At 40.2% G+C, this 27,306-nt stretch overlaps 2 protein-coding genes across 3 annotated transcripts in view; one reads left to right on the plus strand and one right to left on the minus strand.

Annotated features, from left to right (window-relative positions):
* Nucleotides 1–664: 664 nt before the first annotated feature.
* On the minus strand, nucleotides 665–23,093 carry LOC111151524 (proline rich 11). The gene is made up of 10 exons (XM_022509572.1): nucleotides 23,078–23,093; nucleotides 13,049–13,181; nucleotides 10,422–10,572; nucleotides 10,058–10,180; nucleotides 7,024–7,287; nucleotides 5,748–5,846; nucleotides 5,280–5,392; nucleotides 3,639–3,698; nucleotides 3,453–3,549; nucleotides 665–771 (listed from the first exon to the last, which is right to left on the minus strand). The coding sequence occupies exons 2-10, from the start codon at nucleotides 13,174–13,176 to the stop codon at nucleotides 703–705; spliced, it is 1,104 nt and encodes a 367-aa protein (XP_022365280.1). The 5' UTR covers nucleotides 13,177–13,181; nucleotides 23,078–23,093; the 3' UTR covers nucleotides 665–702.
* A 671-nt stretch (nucleotides 23,094–23,764) lies between these two features.
* LOC111151509 (spindle and kinetochore associated complex subunit 2) overlaps nucleotides 23,765–27,306 on the plus strand; it is a 39,572-nt gene continuing 36,030 nt past the window's right edge. Inside the window, exons 1-2 of one of the 2 annotated variants that reach the window (XR_002640859.1) lie at nucleotides 23,789–23,842; nucleotides 24,965–25,072. Coding sequence is in view for 1 of the 2 variants with exons in the window: in XM_022509539.1 (XP_022365247.1) it covers nucleotides 23,810–23,842 (33 nt within the window). In the remaining variant the exon portion in view is untranslated. Of the gene's footprint in view, nucleotides 23,843–24,964; nucleotides 25,073–27,306 lie in introns of both variants that reach the window. The other variant, XM_022509539.1, reaches the window with a different exon arrangement.

A 27,306-nucleotide genomic window follows, 5' to 3' on the forward strand; every position in this document is an offset into this window, starting at 1 on the left:
GATAGAAAATGTCAAAGAAAGGAATATCTCAGACTTCAGCGATCTAGATATGACTACCTAAAGATCCTTTCTAGCTGCTAGAAATGGTACATTCTCATTTTTAAGGTTATATTGGATATTTTGCTTCAAATCCATTTGGAAAATAATTGGGTTGGGGTGGGGGACAGTCTTACCTCCTAACTGTTTACAGTAAACAGAAATCAAATCTAGAGGATCTTTTTTACTGATCAAGTCTGTAGCGCCTACTGAAGAATGCATTAGCTTTATAGGCTGAAATACTTTTCTTTTTAATCACCTGAGAATACGCAAGAAGAATGGGAACTGGGTTATTTCATTTTTTTTTTTAAGGAATCAGGTTATTTTCTTAACGTCAAAACTGTACCTACTGAGTATAAACTTGTTATCTAGTTAAATTTGAACAACCTCTCTAATCTAAAATGGGTAATTCCCAGATTAACATCACTTTAGGGACTGCATTTTCCCATCTGCTCTCTTATTGATCATGCAAACTAAAAAAATACCCAAATACTCACTTTATATCACAGTATGTATGGGGGCTGTGTACATACTTTAATTCTTCAAATGGAATTATATATTAGTATAATTATTTATATATACCCTACTACATTTAAAAAAAAAGGATTGGGGTAATTTTATCTGTGTGTTTTATGGATCATCATGTGGCATCAGGCAGAGTTAGCATCAGTTTTGTTCATCAAAGCTGCTTGTAGAAAGTGGCAGAGTTTGAGTTGGGCTTCTAGGGTGAGCCATCTATGGAAAAAAAAAAAGGGTCCCAATTATAATATGAATTATGTGGCCAACAGAGATCTCCTTCCTCACTAACAGAAACCAGATTTTATGCAGGGCAGCAATGCACCAGACTCTAAAAACCACTTTTCCCAGTTTTTCTGACATAACCAGAAGTTCCTGGATAGCACCTGTATAAAGTGAGGGGTAGCTTAGCTAGCACACCCTTTTGTCCTTTGTCTTTCCCCTTATCTTGCCTAGAATGTGGGCACCAGGCTTCAGGAGGTGGAGGCATTCTTTACCATGAGGATAAAAGCCACACATTAAGGATGGAAGAGCAGTGAAGACATGGTGAAGCTGCTGTACCAGTTATGGCTGCCTACTTCCCAAGGAAATATGTAGGTAAGGAAAATAAGGTGCTGCTTTGTTAAGCCACAGTGGTCAGATTTTTGTTACCTAATGCAAAAGCAAATTTTGTTACCAAATGCAAAACCTAACTAATACAGTTGCTTCAGACTTAAAGGAAAAAGGAAACCTAAGTTCTGGGGGTGGTAGGGTGGGGAGGAGGACGAGTCATTTTATATCTAACAACAGTTTTTTTTTTTTTTTTTAAACTTCCTCCTACTAAGTGGATTTTCCGAACAGCTCATACAGCAGATACTTTTCTGGGGTTTTTTAAAAAATTTTTTTATTTTTATTTATTTACTTGACAGACAGAGATCACGAGTATGCTGAGAGGCAGGCAGAGAGAGAGGTGGAAACAGGCTCCCCGATGAGCAGAGAGCCGGATGCAGGGCTTGATCCCAGGACCCTGGGATCATGACCTGAGTCGAAGGCAGAGGCTTAACCCACTGAGCCACCCAGGCACCCCACCTTTCTGGGATTTTTGATGTTGTTCAATATGTATGCTTATTCTTTATCGCATTTTCATTTGTTTCCACATTACTCAACTCATTATAGTGATTATTGGGTAGGGCAGGGACACAAAAGAATCCCAGAGCTGAACAAAGAAAGGAAGGGGCTTAGTCCTTCAGTAAGGCCTCTGCCTTCTGCCCCTGTCCTTCATAATTTGTGGTATCACCAAGAAATGTGATCTGGGGGTAGGGTCCCTACTGGATGCTCCAAAAGGAGGAAATAGAAATGTGGCCACACCTTCTAAAACAGTGATTGGCATGAGGGAAACTAAACTGTCTGCAAAAGGCACTGATTCTTTTTTTTTTAATTTTTAAAATTTTTTTATTTTTTAAAAGATTTTGTTTATTCATTTGACAGACGGAGATCACAAGTAGGCAGAGAAGCAGGCAGAGAGAGAGGAGGAAGCAGGCTCCCCGCTGAGCAGAGAGCCCAATGCGGGGCTCGATCCCAGGATCCCGGGAACATGACCCGAGCTGAAGGCAGAGGCTTTAACCCACTGAGCCACCCAGGTGCCCCAAAGGCACTGATTCTTTTTTTTTTTTTTTTTAAAGATTTTATTTATTTATTCGACAGACAAGTAGGCAGAGAGGCAGGCAACGACAGAGAGAGGAGGAAGCAGGCTCCCTGCTGAGCAGAGAGCCCGACGCGGGGCTCGATCCCAGGACCCTGAGATCATGACCTGAGCCGAAGGCAGAGGCTTTAACCCACTGAGCCACCCAGGCGCCCCAAGGCACTGATTCTTAATGAGGAAACAAAGAGGGGACAGTGTTGGGTTGGCAAAGTGTTAGCAGTGAAGTCTGTGGTGTGTCTCTATCACCAGAGGGAAATGGAAATATAAGTTTTGTAGCCAAAGAGGCCAGAAGCCCTGTGTCCCAGCACTCTACTAGGAGTGGCAGACGGATGGCTACTCCCCATAGATCCAGTGAACGAGGTGAACAGGGAGATGACAGACAAACAGGATTTGGAAGAAATCACATCAGGTTTCACTGATATACTAGAATTTGGTGTATGGGTCATACATGTAGGTGACAAAGAAGAAAGCTGCCAAGACCTTTTCCTATCAACTGTGCATGATCTGATCCCTATCTGCGTCTTCATCGCTGTTTTTCACTGTCAGACTCGCTTTCTCTTACAGCTACTTAGGCTCCTTTTCAGTTTCTCAGTTAGGTCAGGTGCCCTCCGCGTCAACACCCTTATGTACGCTGTTCTTTTTGCTTGGAGCTCTTTCCTCCCAAACGTCCATGCTAGGCCCATCCCCTCATCCCATAGGCACCCTTCCCAGTTAATTCCTATTCATCCTTCAAGTCTCACTTCATCACCTCCTAAGGGATTCCTTAGGCTAGATAAAGTTCTTCTGTGGGTTCCCACAGAACCCCATTCCTTTCCTTTATAGTACTTACCTCAGTGTAGAATTATACAAATATGTGATTATTTGACTAATGTCTATTTTCTTCACTAGGCTGAACGCTCCAAGACAATAAAGTTAGGTTTGTTTTTGCTTACCACTGTATCCCTGGTACTCCAGCACAGTGCCTGGCATAGAGAAAGTGCTTAATAAATACTTATCTAAAGGAATTAATAAAGCCAGATATTCATGGTGAAAGTAGAGATGATAATGCTAGCTAGGTCACAGAATTTTATAGAGGCTAAATATGAAATTGTTTTGTAAAGCATTAGGTACCATTTAAAGATTATTATAAGAAAGATCCTTTAGATTGTATGATTCTAAATAAATGGATTTTGAAGAAAAGGAACAATTTTTTGTTTGTTTGTTTCCCCAAAAGGCTTACCTGAAACTTTCTCCTTAAGGCCCGAGTCATTACTGGAGTCAGCCCAGTTCCTGTGTCCATGTTTTCTTTATTGGTAAGTGGGGTTCCACCTGGGCTTCTGCAAAGGTATTGAAAAAATTAGCAGCTGTGTTTTATGCTAACTTTTCAAATGGATTCAGAAAGCATAAAGATAAGAGAGCATATTACCTCTCTACATCAACTTTTCTAAGTAGTTTCCGCAGGTCTATCTGGCTTTTACCAGGGGTACTGATGAAATAAAAATATAAAAGTTAGAGCCTGCCAGATTTTATCCCCTTTCCCAAAGCAAAGCAGGCGTTTCCATAGGCAATGTCCTAGAAAGTGGTTCTATTTGTTACATCAGCAGAGGGGCACCTGGCTGGCTCAGCCAGTGGAGTGTGTGACTCCTGATCTTACGGTTTTGAGTTCAAGCCATAGATGCTGATAAGAGCATAAGGTGATATAATTGCCCTAATAAGTAATACGTCTTGACTCAGTACTTATACATATAAGAATCCATCTGAGGGTAAGAGTCAGCTATGCACATGGACAAGGACGTTCACTGAGGAATTAGAAATAAAAAATCATAACCTAAATGTTTCAAAACAGGAGTTTATGAAATTTGCACATAATGAGCTATATATACTGAAGAAGTCAAAATGATGCTTTAAACTGATTTTTAATAAGATGGGGGAAAGTTCTTGACACATTAAACAGGAAAAGCCTTAACTGCATGTATGTTATGATTATACACAGGTACACACACACACAAAAGATTTCATCGATTCCAAGACATACAAGTTTTCCTATTTTATTATTTCTGAAATTGGGCTGCTTTAAAAATTCTTCTTTTTTTTTTCTTTTTTAAGTAATCTCTATCCCCAACATGGGACTCAAACTCATGACCCAGAGATCAGGAGTTGCATGTTCTTCCAACTGACTGAGCCAGGCACCTCTAAAAAAATTATTATTATTTTTTAAAGATTTTATTTATTTGACAGAGAGCACAAGCAGGGGGAATGGCAGAAGGAGAAGGAGAAGCAGGCTCCATGCTGAATAGGGAGCCCAATGTACCACTTGATCCCAGGACCTTGGGATCATGACCGGGGCCAAAGGCAGATGCTCAACCGACTGAGGCAAAAGGCGCGCCCCCCACCCCCCCCCCCCAACATTCTTGATATTATGTCTTTTCCTCCCAAATCCATTTATCTGTATTTTTATTTTTTTTTTTGTTTTTTTTTTTTTTTTTTTTTTTTAAGTAATCTCTGTGCCCAGCTTGGGGGTCAGGCTTACAACCTGAGACTGAGAGTTGCAGGCTCCACCAACTAAGCCAGCCAGGTGCCCCTGGGCCACCCCTGCCCACAAATCCACTAATAAATCATTGGTGTATCTTATAATAAATAGCATCATGAAATGGAAATAATAGAGTAGATGCCCACACAAAGACTAGAATGATAAACAACAGTATGTTAATAGTAGTTATCTTCAATCATACAGTTATTTGATTTTTTTTTCTTTTTCAAAAAAATTTTTTAAAGATTTTATTTATTTATTTGAGAGAGAGAGAGAGAGAGAGAGAGAGAGAATATGAACAGGGTCAGGGGCAAAGGGACAAGCAGGCTCCCCCCTGAGATCATGACCTGAGCCGAAAGCAGATGCTTAACTGACTGAACCACCCAGGCACCCCCGTTTTCTTCTGTAACTTTTCTGTGGATTTCCAGTCTTCTACAATGAGCATATACAACTTTTAAAGTTAGAGATAGGCAAAACAAAACAAAACAAAACATTATTTTAAGTAACAGTGGAGCATAACACAGTGTAGTTCCTTACATCAAGACATTTGTAACTCGAGTTGATAGTACTTTGGAGTTGGGCTTCAGGGTGACACGCTGCAGGTCAGAGACAGTAACTAGTGGATTCTGTGCCTTTGGTGACGGTATAAGCTTTAATCACAAAATGAGACAGTATCAAAAAACACTTAAAGATATCATTCAAAATATAAACATGCTGCAACAATGAATACTTGAAAGCTGAGTATGGGTAAGATATTATCTACTACTCAATTTTTATTGCAAAGCTTCCAAGTATGTCTCTACTTCTTTAGACTAATGGTTGGTAGATAAAACTGCCTAATTAAATAATTTTGGGATCTACACATTTTGTTAAGGATCCAAAACTACTCAGGTACCACATCGAATACTTACCTCAGAATGGCTTCTGTACATAAGACATAGGCTGATTTTCCAGAAAGGGACAGCCAGGTTAAAAGCTCAAAGATCATGTGTATGATCAGCTTACCTTCTTCCTTTCATCAAAACACTGTGTCTTCTTTAACTTCACAGTCAGTAGATCTTTAACTGTTATCTGCATGGGTCCATCTCTTTTCAATGGCCCAGCCTTAAAATACATGGAGAGGTTAGAATTCAAATTGTAACCAAGATATCTAGTCAAATGCAAATCCAAATCCAGTTTTTAAAGACTCACTTAAAAACTAACTCTTATTTACCCTAGGAACCTATCAAATTCTTTTAATTCAACCGAGAATGATCCTGTTTTCAGTACACATGGATGCTAATGCTACTGTAAAGTATTCATCAAAATGTAAAGCTTTGACAGTAAATAAGAGATGGGCTAGTTCTCTGCAACTATGCATCTTCCTCAGGATTTATGATAATAAGACTGGAGTTGAAGAAGTTCCTCAAATCAAAGTTAAGTTTTGCTTGAATTACCTAAAAGTTGACTCAGTTCCCATAGAACAAGAATGTATGGTCAGAGGGCTATGCATTATGGCAAATGTAATAATAGGCTCTGGATTTAACCCAGCCATTTTATTTATTATTATTATTATTATTTTTTTTTTACAGATTTTATTTATTTATTTGATATAGAGAGAGAGCACGAGTAGGTTGAGTAGCAGGCAGAGGGAGAGGGGAAGCAGACTCCCCACTGAGCAGAGAGTCGGATGTGGGTCTTTATCCCAGGACCCTGAGATCATGACCTGAACTGAAGGCAGAGGCTTAACCGACTGAGCCACCCAGGCACCCCTAAGCCAGCCATTTTAAACCAAATTTATCTGGAGTGAAAATTTAGCAGATTTTTAAACAGGGTCATGCTTATCTTAGTGATTCACAAATACTCCCTTAGTGGCTAAGTAATTAATGGAGGGTGGTCCTTCAGCTTCATGATATTATACTTTCAGATCCACCAACTCTTTTTATTCTGTTTTTACTCACTAAGCCACCTTCTGTTCTTAATTTGGTTTCCCAGGGAGGTTTTTCTTTCAGTTAAAAGATATTCTGAGAAGCCATTAGGAATATTCCAATCTACTGGCTTTCATTCGTTTATCCTTTAAAAAAAAAAAAATCACTTTTGTTTCTAAATCCAGTTCTACAGGCCCGAGTTTTTAAAAGCATAATCATTGACATAATTAAGAGATGGAATCAGAAAAAAACAAAACAAAACAAAACAAAACAGCTTTCCTCTTAAAGCCCTTAGCCTCGTCTCAAAAGGCCACCTTGTTTTACTATTCTGTTACACACTGACCAAAACACATCATTACTAGATTGTTTCCTACCTGCAGGGCTTTAGTGCGATCGGATTTTCTGAGCAGCACAGGTGCTGTGGGCGGCGGAGGTGGAGGCAGAGGAGGAGGTGGAGGGGGCGGGGGCGGCGGAGGAAGAAGAGCCGGAGGGTGGGCGGCTGGCTGTGGCAGTGTGGGAGGAAGTACTGCTCGAGATTCTCCAGGGGTGCTGAGCACGCGGGTGGGCACATTTGTGAGTTTACCACTTATGTGACAGGTTCGACCACAGTTTGGGCAGGAAGAATTTTCCAAGACAGTCTGTAAGAAAACATTACATTTGGCAAATGAGTAACAGATTAATTTGGTTCTTGCGGCTCAGAGTCATGGAGATAATACCTACCACGTATTGAATGCTTTCTCAGTATAGTATGTGGTTTTTAAAAAAAAAATTTCTCATTTATCACAAGCCCATTCATTCACCCATTCATTCATATATTTGTTTTGTGTGTGCAATATGCCAGGCAGTATGGGTATGATGTGAACCCTGTCTGTTACATCGTGGAGCAGACAGTCTGGCAAAGAAGACAGACATGAAACACAAACACACCCAGAACGAAACAAAGTAATGCTTCAGTGAAAACAGTGAGCTGTGCTGTGGGCATGAATAGGGAGAAACCTGGAGAATGACATTAAGCCATAATCTCAAGGATGGACTGCAATTTATCAGGTCTCAAGGGAGATAAGGTTTGGGGAGAGTTCCTGGCAGACGGAAAAATACTTAATGCAGCTAAAAATTGTCGTATATTTGGGGCGCCTGAGTGGCTTACTCCGTTAAGTGTCTGCCTTCTTCAGCTTAGGTCATGATCTCTGGGCTTTGGGATTGAGCCCTGAGTCAAGCTTCCTGATTCTCTCTCTCTCCCTCTGCCCCTCCCCACTACTTGTTCTCTATCTCAAATAAATAAAATCTTAAAAAAAAAAAAAAAAAAAAAAAGAATGTAGCATATTCAAGGACTGATAAAAAGGCCAAGGGGATGGCACATGAATGTTAGGGGCTGAATTGTGTCCCCCAACCCCTCAAATTCATATGTTGAAGCCCTAGCTGTAGTACACCAGGATGCCTTTGGAGATAGAAAAGAGGTGTTTAAATTAAAATGAGGCCATTAGAGTAGGCTCTCATCCAATTTGACTAGTGTCCTTATAAAAAGAAGAAATTTGAATATACAGGAGAAACATCAGGGATGTGTGTGCAGAGACAAGGAGATTTGAGGACACAGTGAGAAGACAAAGGAGAGAGGCCTAAGAAGAAACTAACTCTGTCAACACATTGATCTCAGACTTTCAGCCTCTAGAACTGTGGGAAAATAAATTTCTGTTAGATAAGCCACCTAGTCCATGCCACTTTATTATGGCAGCCCTGGGAAATGAAAAATAACCCTATGAAGTCAGATGGTGTATTAGTTTCCTATGGTTGTTTTATCAAATTGTCATAAATTTGGTGGCTTAAAACAATTGAAATTCATTTTTTTCAGTGCTGGAGGCTAGAAATCTAAAATCAAGATGACAGCATGGCTGTGCTACCTCCCAATGCTGTAGGGAAGAATCTGTTTCTTGTCTCTTCCTGTTTTTGGTAGCTATGGGCATTCCTGGCCTTGAGACTACATCACTCCAATCTCTACCTGTGCTCCCACTGCTCCTCCTCTCCTCTGTGTGTGCTCTGCTTTCTCCTTTATAAGGACATTTGTTATTGGATTTAGGGTCCACTCTGATAGTAGAGTATGATCTCTTCACTTCAAAATCCTTAACTTAAGGGGCACCTGGCAACTTTTGATCTTGGGGTCGTGAACTCAAGCCCCATGTTGGGTGTAGAGGTTACTTTAAAAAAAAAAATCTGTAACTTAATTACATGGGAGAAAACCCTTTCTCCAAATAAGGTCATATTTATAGGTTTCAGGGATTAGGACTTGGACATATCTTTTGGAGGCCATTGATTCAGCCCACCATAGATGGCATCATCATTTTTAGAAGAGGAAACTCAGGCCTAGAGGAGTAAGGTGATTTGCCTTTCTTCCTGTCTAATTCATCTTGAGGTACAAATTCTGGGACAAGGATTGTAATCCCAGAAGCTCCCCTGCAAACCAATAAGTGCAATGTTTATTTTCTTGAGTTTTAGACATTGAGAATAGGGGCTTGCTTAGGGGAGTTTGGAGACTCCCCTAAGGGATATATATGGCTTTGGATATATATGGCTTTTCCTACCTCTATCAGTCAAGAAAATAGAAATCATCCTGAGTATTTAAAAGAGGGTGAGAGTAAGGTGGGGAATTGGTTACATTGATGGTGAAAGAGATGAAAACACATAGGGAACATTGAGGCAACCCAGAGATTAGCAACAGGAAAAAGCCATGAATACCCTGAGGCTGGAGGGACAAAGGGAAGAGCATTATAACCTGATCTCTAGAGGTGGGTTAACCCAGAGAATCCAGGAACTTGACAGACTTACCCGGAGGGAGGTGGGGTGAGGGAGACAACAACCATCACTGGAGAAATTGCCCAAAGCAGAGAACAAAGGGGAAACACACTCCCTCCACACCCCTACCAGTCTCTCTTCAGTGTCTCCCATTAGCCAAGCACAACTGGAACCAGGTGACATGGAGCTTAGCACATATAGCCTGCATGGATTAGCCCCAGTGCAGTGCAGAGTCGAGCCTTGAAGCCTAAGGAATAGATCTGAGGGCAAAGAGGCCTAAGACTAGCACTTGCCTGTAGCCATTGCTCCTTCTGGTAAAAGCACGCTGGGATTCCTATAGGGGATAACCCCTTCCCTCCTTCCCTAATTCCAGATTTCTTTTCTTTTTTTTTCCTTTTTTTTTTTTTTAAGATTTTATTATTTATTTGATAGAGACACAGTGAGAGAGGGAACACAAGCAGGGGGAGTGGGAGAGGGAGAGGCAGGCTTCCCTCTGAGGAGGGAGCCTGATGCGGGGCTCGATCCCAGGACTCTAGGATCATGACCCGAACTGAAGGCAGACGCTTAAAGACTGAGCCACCCAGGTGTCCCCGTATTTCCTTTCTGTTTAACAATACCAACCTTCAGTGTTTCCTGGAGCTTGCATAATTCACTTTCCAAAATGCAAAACCGTTGTTTTAGACTGTGGAGTTCTCGGAGACAGAAACGGGATGGAAAGATGGTGTCTTTCAATACTTCTAAACTCTGAAATTAAAAAATAAACAAGCCTGAATTCTGTAAGCAGCATGATCAGGACAAGAAAAAAGGGAGAAGAAAGTGGTTTGATGTATGTTTTACAGAAACAGAGGCCTACGTGACCCCATAATTTCATCTTACCTGAGCTTAGCCTGAGTGTTGTGCTGACCTGAGCACACACACAGGTGAACACACATACCAAATATGCAGAAAAACCATATTGCTGAAGATGGGGTTGTCAAAGCCATACCTGGGCCATGCAGTTCTGGCACCAACTGTATATAGACCACACTCTATTTGTCCAAAGTTTTACGGTATCTTTGATATTAGGAAATCTAAAGTTCCAGGATGGTCTTAGCCAACTTCTGCTAAGGGAATTATCTGCTGAAGGAATAACCACTCTGTAGGAAAAACAAAACCAAACAAAAAACTCCTGAGTTGGAATAACAGCTTTATTTATTTATTTGTTATTACTATTATTAAAGATTTTATTTTTTTCATTTGACAGAGAGAACGAGAGCACAAGTAAACAGAGCGGCAGGCAGAGGGAGGGGGAGAAGCAGGCTTTCCACTGATCAGGGAGCTGGATGCGGGGCTTGAGCCCAGGACACCGGGATCATGACCTGAGCTGAAGGCAGATGCTTAACGACTGAGCCACCCAGGCGTCCCTAACAGCTCTACTTAAATAATAAGCTTGAGCATCCAACTCTAAGCTTGAGCATCCAACTTTTGGATTTGTCTCAGGTCATGATCTCATGGTCGTGAGATTGAGCCCCATATCTGGCTCTGCACTCAGTGGGAGTCTGTTTGGGATTCTCTCTCAACCTCTGCCCTTCCCCTCATTTGATCTCTCTTATTCTCTCAAATAAATACATCTTTAAAACATAAAATAACATGCTAGTTTTATAGTATGACTCAGGAGCAGAGACTACCTAAAGCCAAAATTTTCATTAAATTTTAGAGTTCCAAGATGCACTTATGCAATAATTTACTTTATAAATAAGTAGTAATAAATAAAATAAACAGTAAGTAAAGAGGCGTCAGGGATTCAGTAATGAACAACATGATAAAAACCATGCCCTCATTAAACTTACATGTCTTGGGACAAAGGTAATAAAGTCAATTAGTAACATATATGGATTGTTATATAGTGAATAAATACTATGAGGAAAAAGATAGAGCAAGAGAGAAATGTTGGATGGAGGTGAAATTTTAGCTAGGGAAGTCTCACTGAGAAGGTGACTTTTGAGGAAAAAAAAACCAAAACTCAAACAAAGAAAGAAGCTAGCAATACATGGGCACCTGGCTGGCTTAGTCAGTAGAACTTACAACTCTTGATTAATGGTCATGAGTTTAAGCCCCATGTTGAGCGTAGAGCCTACTTAAAAAAGGAAAAAATAAAGAAGCTAGCAATACAGATATCTGGGAGAAGAACATTTTAGGCATGGGTAATAATAAGTGCAAAGGCCCTGAGACAGCAGCTTGTCTGAGGTGTCTAGAGAACAACAAGGAGGCCAGGATGACTAAGATGGAGAAACTGAAGAGTAGGGGGATTAGGAGAGAATGTCAGAATCAGATCATATTGCTCTTGTGGGTCATACAAAGGATTTTATTTTATTTATTTATTTTTGTTTTAAAAAGTATTTTATTTATTTATCTGACAGAGAGATCACAAGTAGGCAGAGAGAGAGAGGGAAACAGGCTCCCCACTGAGCAGAGAGCAGGACGCAGGACTCGATCCCCGGACCCCGAGATCATGACCCAAGCCCAAGGCAGCGGCTTAACCTGCTGAGCCACCCAAGCGCCTGCCTCATACAAAGGATTTTAATTTTGACTCAGAGAAAGGAAGACATTGGAGAGTTTTTATTTATTTTTACATAATCTCTACACCCAACTCATGACCCTGAGATCAAGAGTCACACACTCTTCCAACTGAGCCAACCAGGTGCCCCAGGAAAGACATTGGAGAGTTTTAAGCAGAGGGGCAATATGACATGATTTTTACGAGGCTCACTCTGACTGTTGCTCAGAAATACACTGCAGAGGGGCAAAGGCAGAAGCAGGAACACCAGTTAAGGGCCATTTTCAATATTCAAGAGAGATAGAGAAGAGTTAAGGATAATATCATGGTTAATACTTTTTGAGGGCCAGTTTAGTTTAAAAAATTTTCTGTAAAGAGAGCTATAACAACAAAATGTATAATGTATGTCATTGTGAAACCCAGTATCCTAGGCTTCTGTTAACTCAGAGTCTCTTTCAGTAACACATTTAAACCTCCGTCCCAGAGAATAACTGACCAAGCTTTACCAAAGCTGAGATTTAAATTCCAGTTATATATTCCTCTTGCATCTCTTAGTTACCAGATTTATACAATTAAACTGACTAGGGAAAGAGAAAATAGTTACTGTGCATCTTCAGTACAATTTCTTATGATTTAAACTTCATTTAAACACTTAAAAAAAAAAGATTTTATTTATTTATTTGAAAGAGAGAGAGAAGGAATGGGGGGAGGGGCAGAGGGAGGGGGAGAAGCAGTCTCCCCCGCTGAGCAGGGGCTCAGGAGAGGACTCTGGGATCATGACCTGAGCTGAAGCCAGATGCTTAATCAACTGAGCCACCCAGGCGCCCCTAAACTCTTAAATAATGGTCACCACATAAAATTTAGAATGCTCGGTCAAAATTTAATTTCTGAAGAGGGATGAATAATTCTTTAGCGTAAGGATATTATAAATGTTGCGTGGAACAATATTTTAAAAATTTCATGTTTTATCAGAACTTTACATTTAATTGGGCATTCTGTATTTTTATTTGCTAAATCTGGTAACCCTATCCTTAAGGGATTTTTAATATTTTTTCTTCTTCACACTTATGCCTTACCTTTCTGGTGAGGGTGGCGGCGGAGGAGGTGTGATTAGCTTGGGCTGAAAGTGAGAGGCTTCTCTTTTTTTGAATAATCTTTTTGCTTTGGCTTTTGGCTTTCTTCTTCGTTGCTTGAACTTAGGCATGATTTCTGTAGAGAAAAATTTTTTTACATGTTTTTTAAATTTTAGAATAATACACACATACAGAAAATGCAGAAATCCTTAATTGTACAGTTCAGTGAATTATCAGAAAGTGAACACACCCTTGTAACCACCACTTTGGTTAGGAAATAGATCACTACCAGCATTCCAGAAGTCCTCTGAAGTGAAGAAGAATTTAAACCCAGATTTAAAGTATCTTTAGAGACTCGGCTTTGGCATTACATTGCTCTCTAATTTTGTTTTGCTTGCCTTGCTCTTCTTCATTAAGTCAAGTGTATTTCCATTTCTTATGAGAGAGAAAATGGCTAGAGTTGGGTTATGGTCAGTTATTAAAAGAAGTTTCTTTCCAGGAACATTTACTGAGCACCCACTGTGATAGGCGGAGTTGGTAATGGAAGAAACAAATTTAACCACTGAATATCCGTTTGCTTTTAGGCACCTTCATATACATTTTCTCAGTGAATCCTCACTACCTGGCAAGATTTTATCCCCAAGGAAGAGGATTTTTATTCCCATTTTTTACATTAAGAATAAACTGAGACATAGAAAGAGTATATGATTTGCCCAGTGTAATGCAGTAAATAAATAAGTCTCGGAAAACTGTGTTCTTTCTAACACTCCGTGGTGCAACAGTTGATTAAATGGGTGGTATACAATGTAATAGCAGTTACCCCAAATCTAAGACCCCCAAATGTTTCAAAACATTTATTTTAAAACACTATTTAGTGTATTTAGCTTTTAATCTGGATCCTTTTCTGAAGAACATTAAGTCAGAGCTAGTTTGATGTGAAGACGGGCTTTGCGGGTCGCCAGTTGCTGCTACCTGAGGAACAAAGATGTCCTTATTCAAGTAGAACTAAACACGGGCTCAAGGGCTGGGCCTCCCTGCCTTCAAACTTACATTTGAATAGGAACAATTGGCCTTTAAAATACAAATTCATTCCACTTTTGTTCACCCAGTACCCTTTCAATACTTAGTATGCAGCTCTAGGCTTGCCCAGCTCTCGGATTGCACTGGCTGAAAAACCTCCTTTTTTTTTTTTTTTTTTTTTTTTTACTGGCTGTGGGTTGCGAAAACTCCGGAGTGGCTAACTGCAGTTCCAAGCGCTTTGGTCTTGCAGAGGGCACCCCTAATGGCAATGGGCGACAGTGCAAATATCAACAGCCCTTCTAGGAGCAAAGGCTCTCGATAGCATCTTATTGAGCTGATGCCAGGTCTCAAACTAGCCGTTTTCCTTAGTTGTTCTTAGAGGCCTGGGAGATACAGCAAAAAATAGCTGACTTCCCTTGTATTCTATCACTTCTCCTTCCTGCTGAAATAATGAAAGAAGGCTAAACAGGGATTATTAAATACACAGGGTGTTTAAAGGACTCATTGATTTTTTTTTTTAGATTATTTATTTATTTATTTGACAGACAGAGATCACAAGTAGGCAGAGAGGCAGGCAGAGAGAGAGGAGGAAGCAGGCTCCCTGCTGAGCAGAGAGCCCGACGTGGGGCTCGATCCAAGGACCCTGAGATCATGACCTGAGCCGAAGGCAGAGGCTTAACCCACTGAGCCACCCAGGCGCCCCTGATTTTTTTTTTTTTTTAAACAAACTTAAAATAACACAAAACAACAATACTCTGAATGAAGATGTTTAGGAGAGCCTCAGAGGAAGTAAGCAATCTTGCAGTTGCCTAAAAAAAAAGATTAAACCTCATCACATCCATGCCCAGGACTTTCTATGGAGAGATGTCACTGAGAACCTCTATCTAAGGTCCAGAGTTCACTGGGTGAAATCCCCGGAATCTGAGACTTCCATGGTAACTTCCTCTTCTTGCCTCCATCTGCCCCTTGCAGCCCTCCCCCAATTCTGTTCCCTCTCTCCCTTTGATGTCTTTTGTTAGACATCAAACTGACACAGAGAACTGGTCTCCTGCCTCCTTTTTCCTATATTCACCAAGCACTCAGTTATAAAAATAGACTTCAGAAAGGAGCTGGACATTCTGGTTTAAACTTGGTAGATTGGCTCTATTCCTTTATCTCCACTCCAATAGTGTGCTGGGGTTGGCAACAACTGATACATTTTCAGGAAGTCTGTGAGTTAGTTGTGAAACACATCCACCATTAAAATTAAATTATATAAATTATATAATATATTACATATATTATATATAACATTATTACATTATAAAATATATATTATATATATTGATGCAAAGCTCATTACTTCCTAATGATTTTACTATTATTTATGCTGTTGAGGTTGTTTACATTATTGTATCTATATAGTGAAAATGCTATAAAATGCTAATTTCTTTCCAATTCCATATTCAGTGACTTCACATTGAAATCTTGAAATTGGCTATGATGGGAGTATTTACACCGTGGATATAACACCACAAATCAGGGCTTGATTCATTATGCTGTTGATTGTTAAGAGAGTGATAATGAAAATGTTAATAATGCAGGTTAGATTTAAAAGCAAATCTTGGGGGCATCTGGGTGGTTCAGTCAGTTAAGCATCTGCCTTTGGCTCAGGTCATGATCCTGGGGTTCTGGGTTGGGTCCTGGGGCCCTGTGACCAGCTCTCTGCTCATAGGGGAGACTCCTTCTCTCCCAACTCTTCCCTCCTGCTTGTGTTGGACTCTCTCTCTCTCTCAAATAAATAAATAAAATCCTTTTAAAAAGTGTATATCTTGTCTGTAGTTGTTACATTGTGAAAAGCTTAAAAAAATTGAGGAATATTCTGGTATGTAAAAATGATTATTATTATTATTTTTTAAGATTTTATTTATTTATTTGTCAGAGAGAGAGAGAGGGAGAGAGAGCAAGCACAGGCAGACAGAATGGCAGGCAGAGGCAGAGGGAGAAGCAGGCTCCCTGATGAGCAAGGAGCCCGATGTGGGACTCGATCCCAGGACGCTGGGATCATGACCTGAGCTGAAGGCAGCTGCTTAACCAACTGAGCCACCCAGGCGTCCCTAAAAATGATTATTTGAGTCATCAAAGAAGTTGCTTACATAATTGAAATGAAGTTCCAATATAAATCTTTTATGTTTCGCATTATCTTATTCCATAGAGTAAATGAAAAGATCAACTGACATTTCTATCAGGACTATACTTGTTTATAAATTGGAACCATAGCAGGACACCTGGGTGGCTCAGTCTGTTAAGCATTAAACTTTTGGTTTCAGCTCAGGTCATGATCTCTGGGTTGTGAGATTAAGCCCCACAAGGGCTCCACTCCACGCCCAGTTCAGAGTCTGCTTGAGATTCTCTTCCTTCTCCTCTGCCCCTCCCCTTTCTTGCTTTCTCTAAAATAAATAAATAAAACCTTAAAAAAAAAATTGGAACCATAGCTTGGCTACAGATACAAGAAGTCTGTAAAAATCAACAATAGTATTCTCTGAGAATCAACCATATATGAAATTTACAAGAACATTATAGGGGTGCCTGGCTGGCTCCGTCAGAGCATGTGATGCTTGATCTCAGGGTTGTGAGTTCAAACCCCATGTTGGGTGTAGAACTTACTTAAAAGAGAAGCATTATATATATATATTTTATTATTGTTTATAATAATTTTATTACCTGATATCAGTAAATTTATAATAAAATTATGCATATGTATCTATTAAACATTTATTAGCACACTATTGGTCCAATCCCTTCTGAAACATAACCAAAAAAGGCAGTAAAAGAGTGGTGAATATATTTCTCTTTCTTTTTAAGAAAAAAATTTTTTTTTTTTTAAGAAATCTCTACGCCCAAGTTGGGGTCGAACTTACAACCCCACGATCAAGAGTCACACATTCAACCGACTGAGCCAGCCAGGTGCCTTAAGGAGTGGTGAGCATAACATAATGTATAGAGTTGGAGAATAATATGTTGTACACCTGAAGCTAATGTAACTTTGTGTATCAACTCTACTTCAAATAAATTAAAAAAAAGGAGGGGTGCCTGGGTGGCTCAGTTGGTTAAGTATACAACTGTTGATCTCAGCTCAGGTCTTGATCTCAGGGTCATGAATTCAAGCCCTGCTTTGGGCTCTACACTGGGCATGGAGCCTACCCAAAAGAGAGAAAAAGAGAGAGAAGAAAGAAGAAAGAAAGAAAGATTGATGGATGGGAGGGAGGGAGGGGAAGAAAGAAAGGGGAAGGAAGGAAGGGAAAGGAAGAAAGGAAAGAAGGAAGAGTAAGGGCAGTAAAGGAATAAGAAAATCATAAACCCCTAAAACAAAGAATGGGAGCAGACTATGGGAGATGATGAATGTCGACTAAATTATGGAAAGTGGAAAGGAGATGGATGAGTTGGCAGAGCAGAAGAAAATGGAGCTTTGACTGCCTATGATAGGGAAGCCAACTGGAAGCAAGACAATTCTCAGAACTTTAGGTAAGAGTATTCTGGACTTGAAGGTACCTAGAACCTATAAAGTTTGAGGTGGGGGTTAAAATAGGATTAATTTAAATCTTTATAAAGATTGGATAGGCCTCTGGAGTCTGTCTTCCAGTTCTTGTAGCCAGGCAGCTCCTGGCATTTATGTCCTCTCCAGTAAAGGTGGATAGGTTTATTCTCTGGAGAAGTTGAACCATAGAGGTGCCGAATTGTGGACCATGAGGCATAGCAATAGCAGAGTCATGTGTCATCCATCATTCAGAAGATAGGGGATGATCCTGAACTGGAAAGTAAGACTTTTCAATCCCTTTCCTCAGCTCAGCTCCCAGAACAAAGGCCACCAGTTTTAATTCCCTGACTCAAATCCCTATACCTTTCATTTCCCCTTGAAGACTAGAAGATTCCTCTCCAGGGAAATTGGCTTGCCGGAGAAAAAGGACATATAGCTATTGACATTTAGGGTCTTCCCAAAATGGCCAAGTCCGTGATCATTCATCCACTCAGGTGTCCACAGGTTGATAATATCCACCTCCTGTACTTTAAGCTTCCAATTCTTTTTCCCCCTTTGGTGCTCTCCTCTGACTTATAATAGCCAAGGATCATCAGTTATTTTAGGAAAGTCTCTAACGTTAAAGACAGAGACCAAAATACACAGAGAGTAAAAAGAGGATTTCTATTTCTTAAGGAAATGTAAAGGATGTAGGAAGCAGATTGGGAACCTCGGTGGCTCAGTTAAGCATCCAACTTCAGCTCAGGTAATGATCTCAGGGTCCTGGAATCCAGTGCTGTTCAAACTCCCTACTTAGCAGGCACTCTGCTTGTTCCTCTCCTTTGGTCCCTCCCCTGCCCGGTGCATGCGCTCTTTCTCTCTCTCTCTCTCTCTCTCAAATAAATAAAATCTTAAAAAAAAAAAAATTAAAAAAAAACATAGGCACCTGGGTGGCTCAGTGGGTTAAGCCTCTGCCTTCGGCTCAGGTCATGATCTCAGGGTCCTGGGATCGCGCCCCACATCGGGCTTTCTGCTCATCAGGGAGCCTGTTTCCCCCCTTCTCTCTCTGCCTGCCTCTGGTCCTACTTGTGATCTCTGTCAAGTAAATAAATAAAATCTTTTTTTAAAAATGATTTTATTTATTTATTTGACAGACAAAGATCTTTTTTTTTTTTTTTTTTAAATTTTATTTATTTAGGGGCACCTGGGTGGCTCAGTGGGTTAAGCTTCTGCCCTTGGCTCAGATCATGATCCCGGGGTCCTGGAATCGAGCCCGCATTATGTTCTCTACTCAGCGGGGAGCCTGCTCCCCTTTCTCTCTCTCTGCCTGCCTCTCTGCCTACTGGTGATCTCTGTCTTTCAAAAAAATAAATAAAATCTTAAAAAAAAAAAAAGCACTAGATATTCTGGAGAGGATACCTCTCTGAAAGAATATATAGCAGTCTTCCTCGAGGTTAAAACACATATACTCATCCCCTTTCCGAAAGACTAACGGGACATACAAATTCTCTTTGCTGGACTAGGTGGGATTCCAACTAGTAATACTAGAAAGAGGCTTTAAAAAAAAAAATTTTTTTTTTTTTAAGATTCATTTATTTATTTGAGAGAGAGAAAGCACGAGAAGGGGATGGGGCAGAGGGAGAGAATATCCAAGCAGACTCCCGCTGAGTGTGGAGCCCGATTCTGGGCTGGATGCCATCAGCCATGAGATCAGGACCTGAGTTGAATCCAAGAGCTGACACACAACCAACTGAGCCACCCAGTCGCCCGTTTTTTTTCATGATTACTTAAAGCATTTCCACCCGCCCCCCCCTTTTTTTAAAAGATTTTATTTATTTATTTGACAGAGAGAGATCACAAGTAGACAGAGAGGCAGGCAGAGGGAGAGGGAGACGCAGGCTTCCCACTGAGCATAGAGCCCGACGTGGGACTCGATCCCAGGACTCTGGGATCATGACCTGAGCCAAAGGCAGATGCTTAACGACTGAGCCACCCAGGCGCCCCCATTTTTCCTCTTTTTAATTGAAAAGTACTCTTCCTTCCTTTTTACCTGCCTTGTTGTTTTTTTTTTAAGATTTTATTTATTTATTTGACAGAGATCACAAGTAGGCAGAGAGGTAGGCAGAGAGAGAGGAGGAAGCAGGCCCCCCGGTGGAGCAGAGAGCCCGATGTGGGGCTTGATTCCAGGGATCATGACCTGAGCCAAAGGCAGAGGTTTTAACCCACTGAGCCACCCAGGCGCCCCTACCTGCCTTGTTTTGAAAGGAATTTAAGGCTGATTAGAAACAGTCTGTACTACCACACACAAAAAAAGATAGGTGAGGAAATTAGCATACTTCTTTACAGAATAGAAAATATATAACATATATTATATATATTCCACTTATATATATATTCATGTACATGAATTAGAGATATTTATCTGATTAATTTATCCTGTCCCTTCTTACCATTGCGCCCCTTTCTGTCCTGATTTCAGTTGCCTTTGCTATCTTTCCCATTTTAATTTTTGCTATATAGTGTATTTCCTAGTATTAATTTTTGAAAAATTTCAAACCTTGAGAAAATTTATAATAGTATAATACTCATATGTCAGCATCTGAAACAAATACAACATTGTGTGCCAAGTATACTTCAAGAAAAATATAAATAAAAAATAAGAGATCATGTTAGTTCTGGAAAAAAAAATACTCATATATTACTCACCTAGATTCACCAATTGTTATCGGTTAGTTTTCTTTCAGTATAGGTGTGCGTATAATATGTATTATATACTATGTATAATTTACAAAATAAATGTATGTAATATATAAATTTATATTTTACATAAGTTTATATATTATTATATTATATATTATATACATACACACACCCCTAAATTAAAAAAATAGCAATAGATGAATCTAAGTAAATAATATGAGTATCAATTACACTATTTTTGTAAATTTTCATAAAGTTTGAAAATTTGCAAAATAAAATATGATAGATATATGTGTATATAGACATATGTATATATATATATATATATATATATATATATATACACACACACACACACACACACACACACACACAAATAATAGTTTTTAGTTTTTGGCTGAGCAGAATCATGATACCTCATGCCTAGATACTTCAACTTGAGCTTCCTAACATGGACATGGACATTGTCCTACAAAACCAATCACAGCCAGGAGATTTAAGCTTGATATTATCTAAGAAGTCCATAATTACCTCAGTCACCTCAATAATATCCTTTACAGCTGCTCCCTTTCCCCTTCCACAATGTATTTAACTATAGTGTCTTTTTAGTTTCCTTCAATTCACAATAGTTCCCTAGTCTTTTCATGTAAGTATTTGCCTTTCTTCCTATTTATATTTTTGAAGACTCCAGACCAGTTGCTTTGGAAAACGTCCCTCAGTTTGGGTTTGCCCCAATATTCCTTTAATGATCTTCCTGACTTTAGTCTTTCTCCTTGCCAATCATTTTCTACAAAGTTATTAGAGTTAGTAAAAAAAAAAAAAAAAAAGGATCCTGATAATTCCCTTGCTTAAAAGTATTTGAAGATTCCTTTTCATTCTCTGGATAAACTAAATTCCTTCGTACCTTTCAAAGATCATCACAATTTAGTCTGATGGCCCTTTGCAGCCTCATCTCTACTAGTGATTAGTGGTTTGTACTTCAGGTATACCAAACACTGAATACTTTCTACAGTATAGTTATCAGGCTCAGGCTCTCCCTCTGCTTGGGGTATCCTCTTTCAAGTCAACTTATATAGCTTCAAGATGCTGTTACTTGGGGCACCTGGGTGGCTCAGTGGGTTAAAGCCTCTGCCTTCGGCTCAGGTCATGATCCCAGGGTCCTGGGATCGAGCCCCGCGTCGGGCTATCTGCTCTGCAGGGAGCCTGCTTCCTCTTCTCTCTCTGCCTGCCTCTCTGCCTACTTGTGATCTCTGTCTGTCAAATAAATAAGTAAAATCTTAAAAAAAAAAAAAGATGCTGTTACTTTTTCTCACAGATATTTGTTGAATGCTGATAATCCACCATGGTAGGTAGGTGTGGTAGGTTTTGGGATACAATTTGAAACAAGGCCAACATAGTTTCTGTCCTTATGGAATTTATGCTGATTAAAAATGTCATACCTTTTGTGCTTCTATAGCACTTTATAAACACTCTTATTATAACATTTACTGTATTGCATTGTAATTTTTGTTTGCATGTTTGTCACCCAGCTAGACTATGGACTTTTCAAGGTTAAGATTAATTTTATTCATCTTTGTTTTCCCGGAACCAAGAGTGTAGCAGGCATTAAATAATTTTCATTCAATAAATGAATGAAATAAATCATTCCTGCTAAGTGTTAGCAAGGAGTCTCTTTTTTAGTTCAGGAATATGCTTTACTACAATTATATTTTGTAAAATCTCTTAATGAGGGAGGTTTTTAGTTCTTCAAATCATTCCACACCTTCATATGGTTAAAGGATGGCTCCAAAACTATTTCCAGTGGGAAGATGCAACAAATAATAGAGTAAGAACTCAGTTGCTCTGCTGCTTCTATTAAAACTCCACCCAGTGACGGGAGAAGTGCTTTTGGTCAGGGGGTACTTCCAAAACTGTGACAGCAACGAAAATAACAATTGCATTTCATTACCCTCTTCCTAAAACACATTTTAATGTAGGTTCCTATACTTTCCCATAAACAGCTTTCAGTCAATTAATCAATTTCCATTACTAGTTCAATTCATTACTCTTGAACATTCATAGGGCTATTTCTGGTACTTGATTGTATTTAATTTTGTTTTACGCAGCACAACGCTGCTTTTTTAATTCCTGCCTTGTTTCTCTGACGTGACTGCAGCTTGCTAAAACGTAGTCCAACACAGCATTAGGCACAAGTAAACAGGGCACACTTAAAAAATTGACACTGTCACAAAAAGTCCCGGGATATTAAGAGCATATCAAGGAACAAAGTAATACTGCCTGTCAAACTTTAACGTGCATAAGAATCACTGGGAGGGGCGCCTGGGTGGCTCAGTGGGTTAAGCCTTTGCCTTCGGACCAGGTCATGATCTCAGGGTCTTGGAATCGAGCCCACAACGGGCTCTCTGCTCAGCAGGGAGCCTGCTTCCCTCTTTCTCTCTGCCTGCCTCTCTGCCTACTTGTGATCTCTGTCTGTCAAATAAATAAAATCTTAAAAAAAAAAAAAAAGATCACTGGGGGTGGGAGATCTTGTTAAAATTCATATTCTGATTCAGTGGGTCTGGGTGGAGCCCAATAATTTGCATTGTTAACAAGCGCCCAAGTGATGCAGATGCTGTTGGTCCCCCGACAACACTGAATAGCAAAGATCTAAAGGAATGTGCAAAAGGAAGGCAGATGCTTTGATCCAAAACGTATTCTGCAGAGCGTTAATTAAATATAAAAGTGTGGTTAGGGTGGAGCCAGGGCGAGCACTTCTTACCGAACCTCAAACCTCCTCCTCCCAGTCTCATCTCCCCGAGTCCAGCCAAAGTCCCCACCTCCATAAATCTTAAGAACACAGGCAGCAACAGGCCCAGCTGCTGAAGACGCGAGCCCAGGTAACACAAGGGAGATTCTCCCTGCACTCACAAGTCTAAGAGCCCGGGATCAGATGGAATCCGGGTAGTGGCCTCTCCTTCTCCTTAAAGAAAGATTCAAAATTAAAACCTTATCATGGAGGGACCAATCGTAGCAAAGGTCTCTCCACGATTCGCTGTCTGGGTAGTGTAGGAGCACAGTCTGGTTTGTGATTGGTTAAAAGGTCACCACGCACTGGCCAATGAGAGCTGAGGCGCTTCTGGTATGAATAAGTGGAAGGCGGGAGCCATGGGGAGGGGAAGCAGGAGACCTAAGAAGGTGTGTCACGTCCCTTTTGCTGTTTGTGGAAGCTTTTGTGTAATTGGTGGGTTCTTCTTCCGATTATACCAATCGCAAGCTCTTCTCTGCGGAGCCTTAACTAAGAAATTGAAAGTGGAGATGAGGGTGCAGCCAATGGAAAAAAAAAAGTGCACAGCAGCCAATCCTCCTGCAGCGTTTTGTGTCTTTGCCCAACTGGAGAAAGTGTTTCATGTGGAGGGGCGTTACCCAGTCGCCAATGGGCGGGCGCCAGTGAAGCGGAGGAACCAATGAGTGTGAGACGTTGAGTGACAGCTGTCCAATAGAGATCCTCAGTGCTAGTACAGATTGCTGCTTAAGCACCGCGGCGGTCTGAGGAATGTCAACTATTCAACATGGAGGCGGAGGTCGATAAGCTGGAACTGATGGTGAGTGTGAAGTGAAGGAGATCTGCTGGGTAGTTTATTTCTCCCGGATGGTCTCCAAGGTGGGATGCAATTTTGAGTCGCCGGAAACAATGGGCGGCAGAAGCTGGACCATATTCGAGTTCCCTCCTCTTGAATCAAAGGGAGTCGCCGCCGCCTGGTCTCTTTTAACCGCCGCGGAGGAAGGGGTTACATCCGGGAAACTCGTGAGGGAAATGGCGGGAGATGCTGATGTAGCCGGGCCTTTGGAATTCCTTGTTCCTTGCCTTTACCTTTCCGCCCGCCAAGGAGCTGTGGCTCCTAAAGACAGCGTTCTATGCATTTACCCCTCAAAGACGTGACTGGAATGATCCCTAAACGCCCCCTTGGAGGGGAGAGGTCGTTCACACTGCAAGAAATGGGGATGGAGGGTGGGGTGGGGAATAAACCGAGGGGGGCGGAGAGAAATCCCATAAGGGCAGAGCGGTTCACGTTCTCCAAGGCGGGCTGAGAAAGTCTGAGAAGGGTTTTGACTTGCGTGCAGAACTTCCTGGCGGCCAAGGGAAGCCCCAAGACCCAATTTCTGTTTGGCTTGAAGGCAATCCTTGAGTCGGGGAGAGGTGTGAGCGATGGGGATCTGAACCTCTATCTCCTTTCTCGACGCACGGGAGGAATTGGGACCTAGAAGGCACTCTGCTCTGGAGTTGCCGAATTTCATTCATTTATGAAAGTAGGGGGCGGGGGCGAATAATTGGAAAGGACTCCCGCTGCTGCTTGGCCTGCTCGGAGGCGCCAAGCTAAAGGGATGTCCTAGTTTTCTTCTATGGATCCTTCCCTCACTTGTCCTCTTTATTCCCTTCCTCCCATTCTTAGACTACCAGCTTGATCGCCCGCGCTTTTTTCTTCTTAGTTCCCCTTGTTCTATCTCCAGTCCTTTGCCCCCTGCATTACCGCGTGTGAATTGGGCTGGCTTTCTTTAAAATGTGGAATTTGGAGGACGCGCCCATCATTTAATTCCTGTCGGTTTTTTGTTAAAGGAAAATAACAAAATTAAGTAAAAAAGCCCAACTCTTTCTTTTCTGTCGCAATCCGCCGTCCTCCCCCTACAATACTCTGGCTTTACAACTTAGATATCATTTGTTCCAGTGCTGCCTTCTCCAAGCTGAACCTTGGGGTCACTTCAACATCAGCACTTGTAGTGATCCTGGAAGAAACTGAGTACCACACTCACCCCCATTCCCACCTCCAGAAAATGTGAGAGTTTCATATACCTTATTATTTTCTTCTGACTTATTAATGAATTAAAGTTCCTCTCAAATACAAATTTGACTAGAAGGCTTTCAGTTGATTCTGACAATTTTGAGTTTTAATTTTCTTTGTGGGAGTCTGTGGGGAATGGCGTGGGGCGGGATGGCAGTGAAGAAGGAAGAATTTTCTGTTGCTTTACAAACAAACCTGTGAAAATGAACTTTTAGTTTAAAGTTTTGTTATTTTTATCATTCATTAATCAAACAGAAGAACCCAAAACATGTCAAGTATCCTAGTTTGATTCTGTTAACAGGCATAAATTAACACGGTCTTGCCCTTTACCCCATTCTGAATTCCTCTCTCTGAATGGATATTTCTGCCTTAAGTTTAAGATGCTAAATGGTACTAATTCTGCTTTTAACTGTTTTTCTCCCCCCTCAAGTTGGCTGTTTACTTTTGAGGTACCAATTAAGCCTTTTCTTGGACTTTGCATGAGAGTCAGAATTCTCACAGGATTTTTTTTTTTTTTAGGTTGAACACATTTTAATTTAAGAAAAAAATGATTAAGTATACATCTTGAAAAAAGGTTTTAGAAAATTGTCAGATAGCCATACTCTTAAACTTTTAGGTGTTTGAATGATGGGGTAGTTACAAAAAAATTCTTTGTAAGAGATGAAGAGAAAAAAGCAGGTTTTTAAAAATTACTTGCTGATAACCTAGTGGTACCCCCCCCTTCAAGTTATTAGTTGTTATTAGTTTGTTTCCATATTCATCAGGGTTTAAAAAATGTATTTGAATGATTATAGTTTTGTTACAGAATTAACAAAGCTTTCTTTTGATTGGATAGTAAAAGGTGGTGTATCTCATCTTCAGATTTGCCATGTGCTTTAAAATGTTTTATTTATGAACTGGTTTAGTTTCTTAGATTGGAAAGAAATGATTTCCTATCCAATCCTCTGAGTTTTGGTTCTGCATTACTTTGAATAAAGGATTTGTTGAGGAACTAATGTTGAAAATTTAATAAATGAAAGAGAATGCATACTATTTAACTTTGAAAAGAAAGTATTCTCACTTTTCAGAAAGCCTGGTCCTCTTATTTTAAAAATATTTCATATTTTTCTTGTTTGAATTAACTTCCAATTCAGAAAATTAAATATCTGTCTCTGAAGTACTTGTCTTTAAAACCTGATCCTTGGCTGGCAGAGTTGAGCTATTCTAATACCTGAGTTATGTGGCCTTAGGATTTGAGATCAAGTCACCCATGTTCCAGCTGTCCTGTATTTGAGTTTATTTTTTAGGAGGTTGAATCTAAATAGCTGAACTAGACTATTTAAAGTTTCGTATAAATAATGGAAAGTGTTTTTGCAGTCAACATTATTAATGGGGGAATAAGCTCATTGTAGGGTAATCTTTGTTCTCTAACTTTTTTCCTTTTCACTTACTGGTTGAGTGGTATTTGTCCAGTGTTCTTTTGTGGTACCACTAGTGATTGTGCAAAAGTATAATGTGATACTATGATACTATTTCTATTTCTGGGTTTATATCAGATTTCTAAATGATTTCTTACCAGTTAAAAGGTTGGGATAATGATAATTAGCTTGAATCTAAGAAAACCTGATTTCTAAATCTCAGAACCTCCTCCTGTACCATTATTATTTCCTTCTTGATGTTTGTACGTTTGAAGAAAATGGAGATGATTTCCTCTTATGTTTAAGATCTTTAGGGGCTAACTGAAAATTTAAAATCCCCTTCCATAGTATTCCCTTAGGTAGGGTCTTGTTTAGGACTCCTTAATTCCTTGAGAACCTGTAAATTTTTGAGACAAAAAGCCGTAAGATAGTTAAGAGCTTTTTAGAGTTTGGTGTATTTATTTTATTTTATTTTTTTAAAGATTTTTTATTTATTTATTTGACAGACAGAGATCACAAGTAGGCAGAGAGGCAGGCAGAGAGAGGAGGAAGCAGGCTCCCTGCTGAGCAGAGAGCCCCGATGCCGGCCTCTCTTTCAGGACCCTGAGACCATGACCCGAGCCGAAGGCAGAGGCTTTAACCCACTGAGCCACCCAGGCGCCCCTATTTATTTTATTTTATGTTTTAAAAGATTTTATTTATTTATTTGACACAGAGAGAGCATAAGCAGGGGAAGAAACAGGCTCTCCATTGAGCAGGGAGCCTGATGTGGAATGTAGGGCTCAATCCCAGGACTCTGGGATCCAGTTTAGTGTAGTTTAGATTCCAGAA

This window comes from Enhydra lutris, unplaced genomic scaffold (assembly GCF_002288905.1).
Source record: "Enhydra lutris kenyoni isolate GAN:26980312 unplaced genomic scaffold, ASM228890v2 scaffoldscaffold26, whole genome shotgun sequence".
NCBI classification, from domain to species: Eukaryota; Metazoa; Chordata; class Mammalia; order Carnivora; family Mustelidae; genus Enhydra; species Enhydra lutris.

Coding starts and splice junctions, on each gene's coding strand:
- LOC111151524 (XM_022509572.1), bottom strand. CDS start 13,176: ATGCCTAAGTTCAAGCAACGAAGAAGAAAGCCAAAAGCCAAAGCAAAA. Junction 10,181..10,421: donor GCCAGAACTGCATGGCCCAG/GTATGGCTTTGA, acceptor TTTTAATTTCAG/AGTTTAGAAGTATTGAAAGA. Junction 3,699..5,279: donor CGAGTTACAAATGTCTTGAT/GTAAGGAACTAC, acceptor TTATTTCATCAG/TACCCCTGGTAAAAGCCAGA.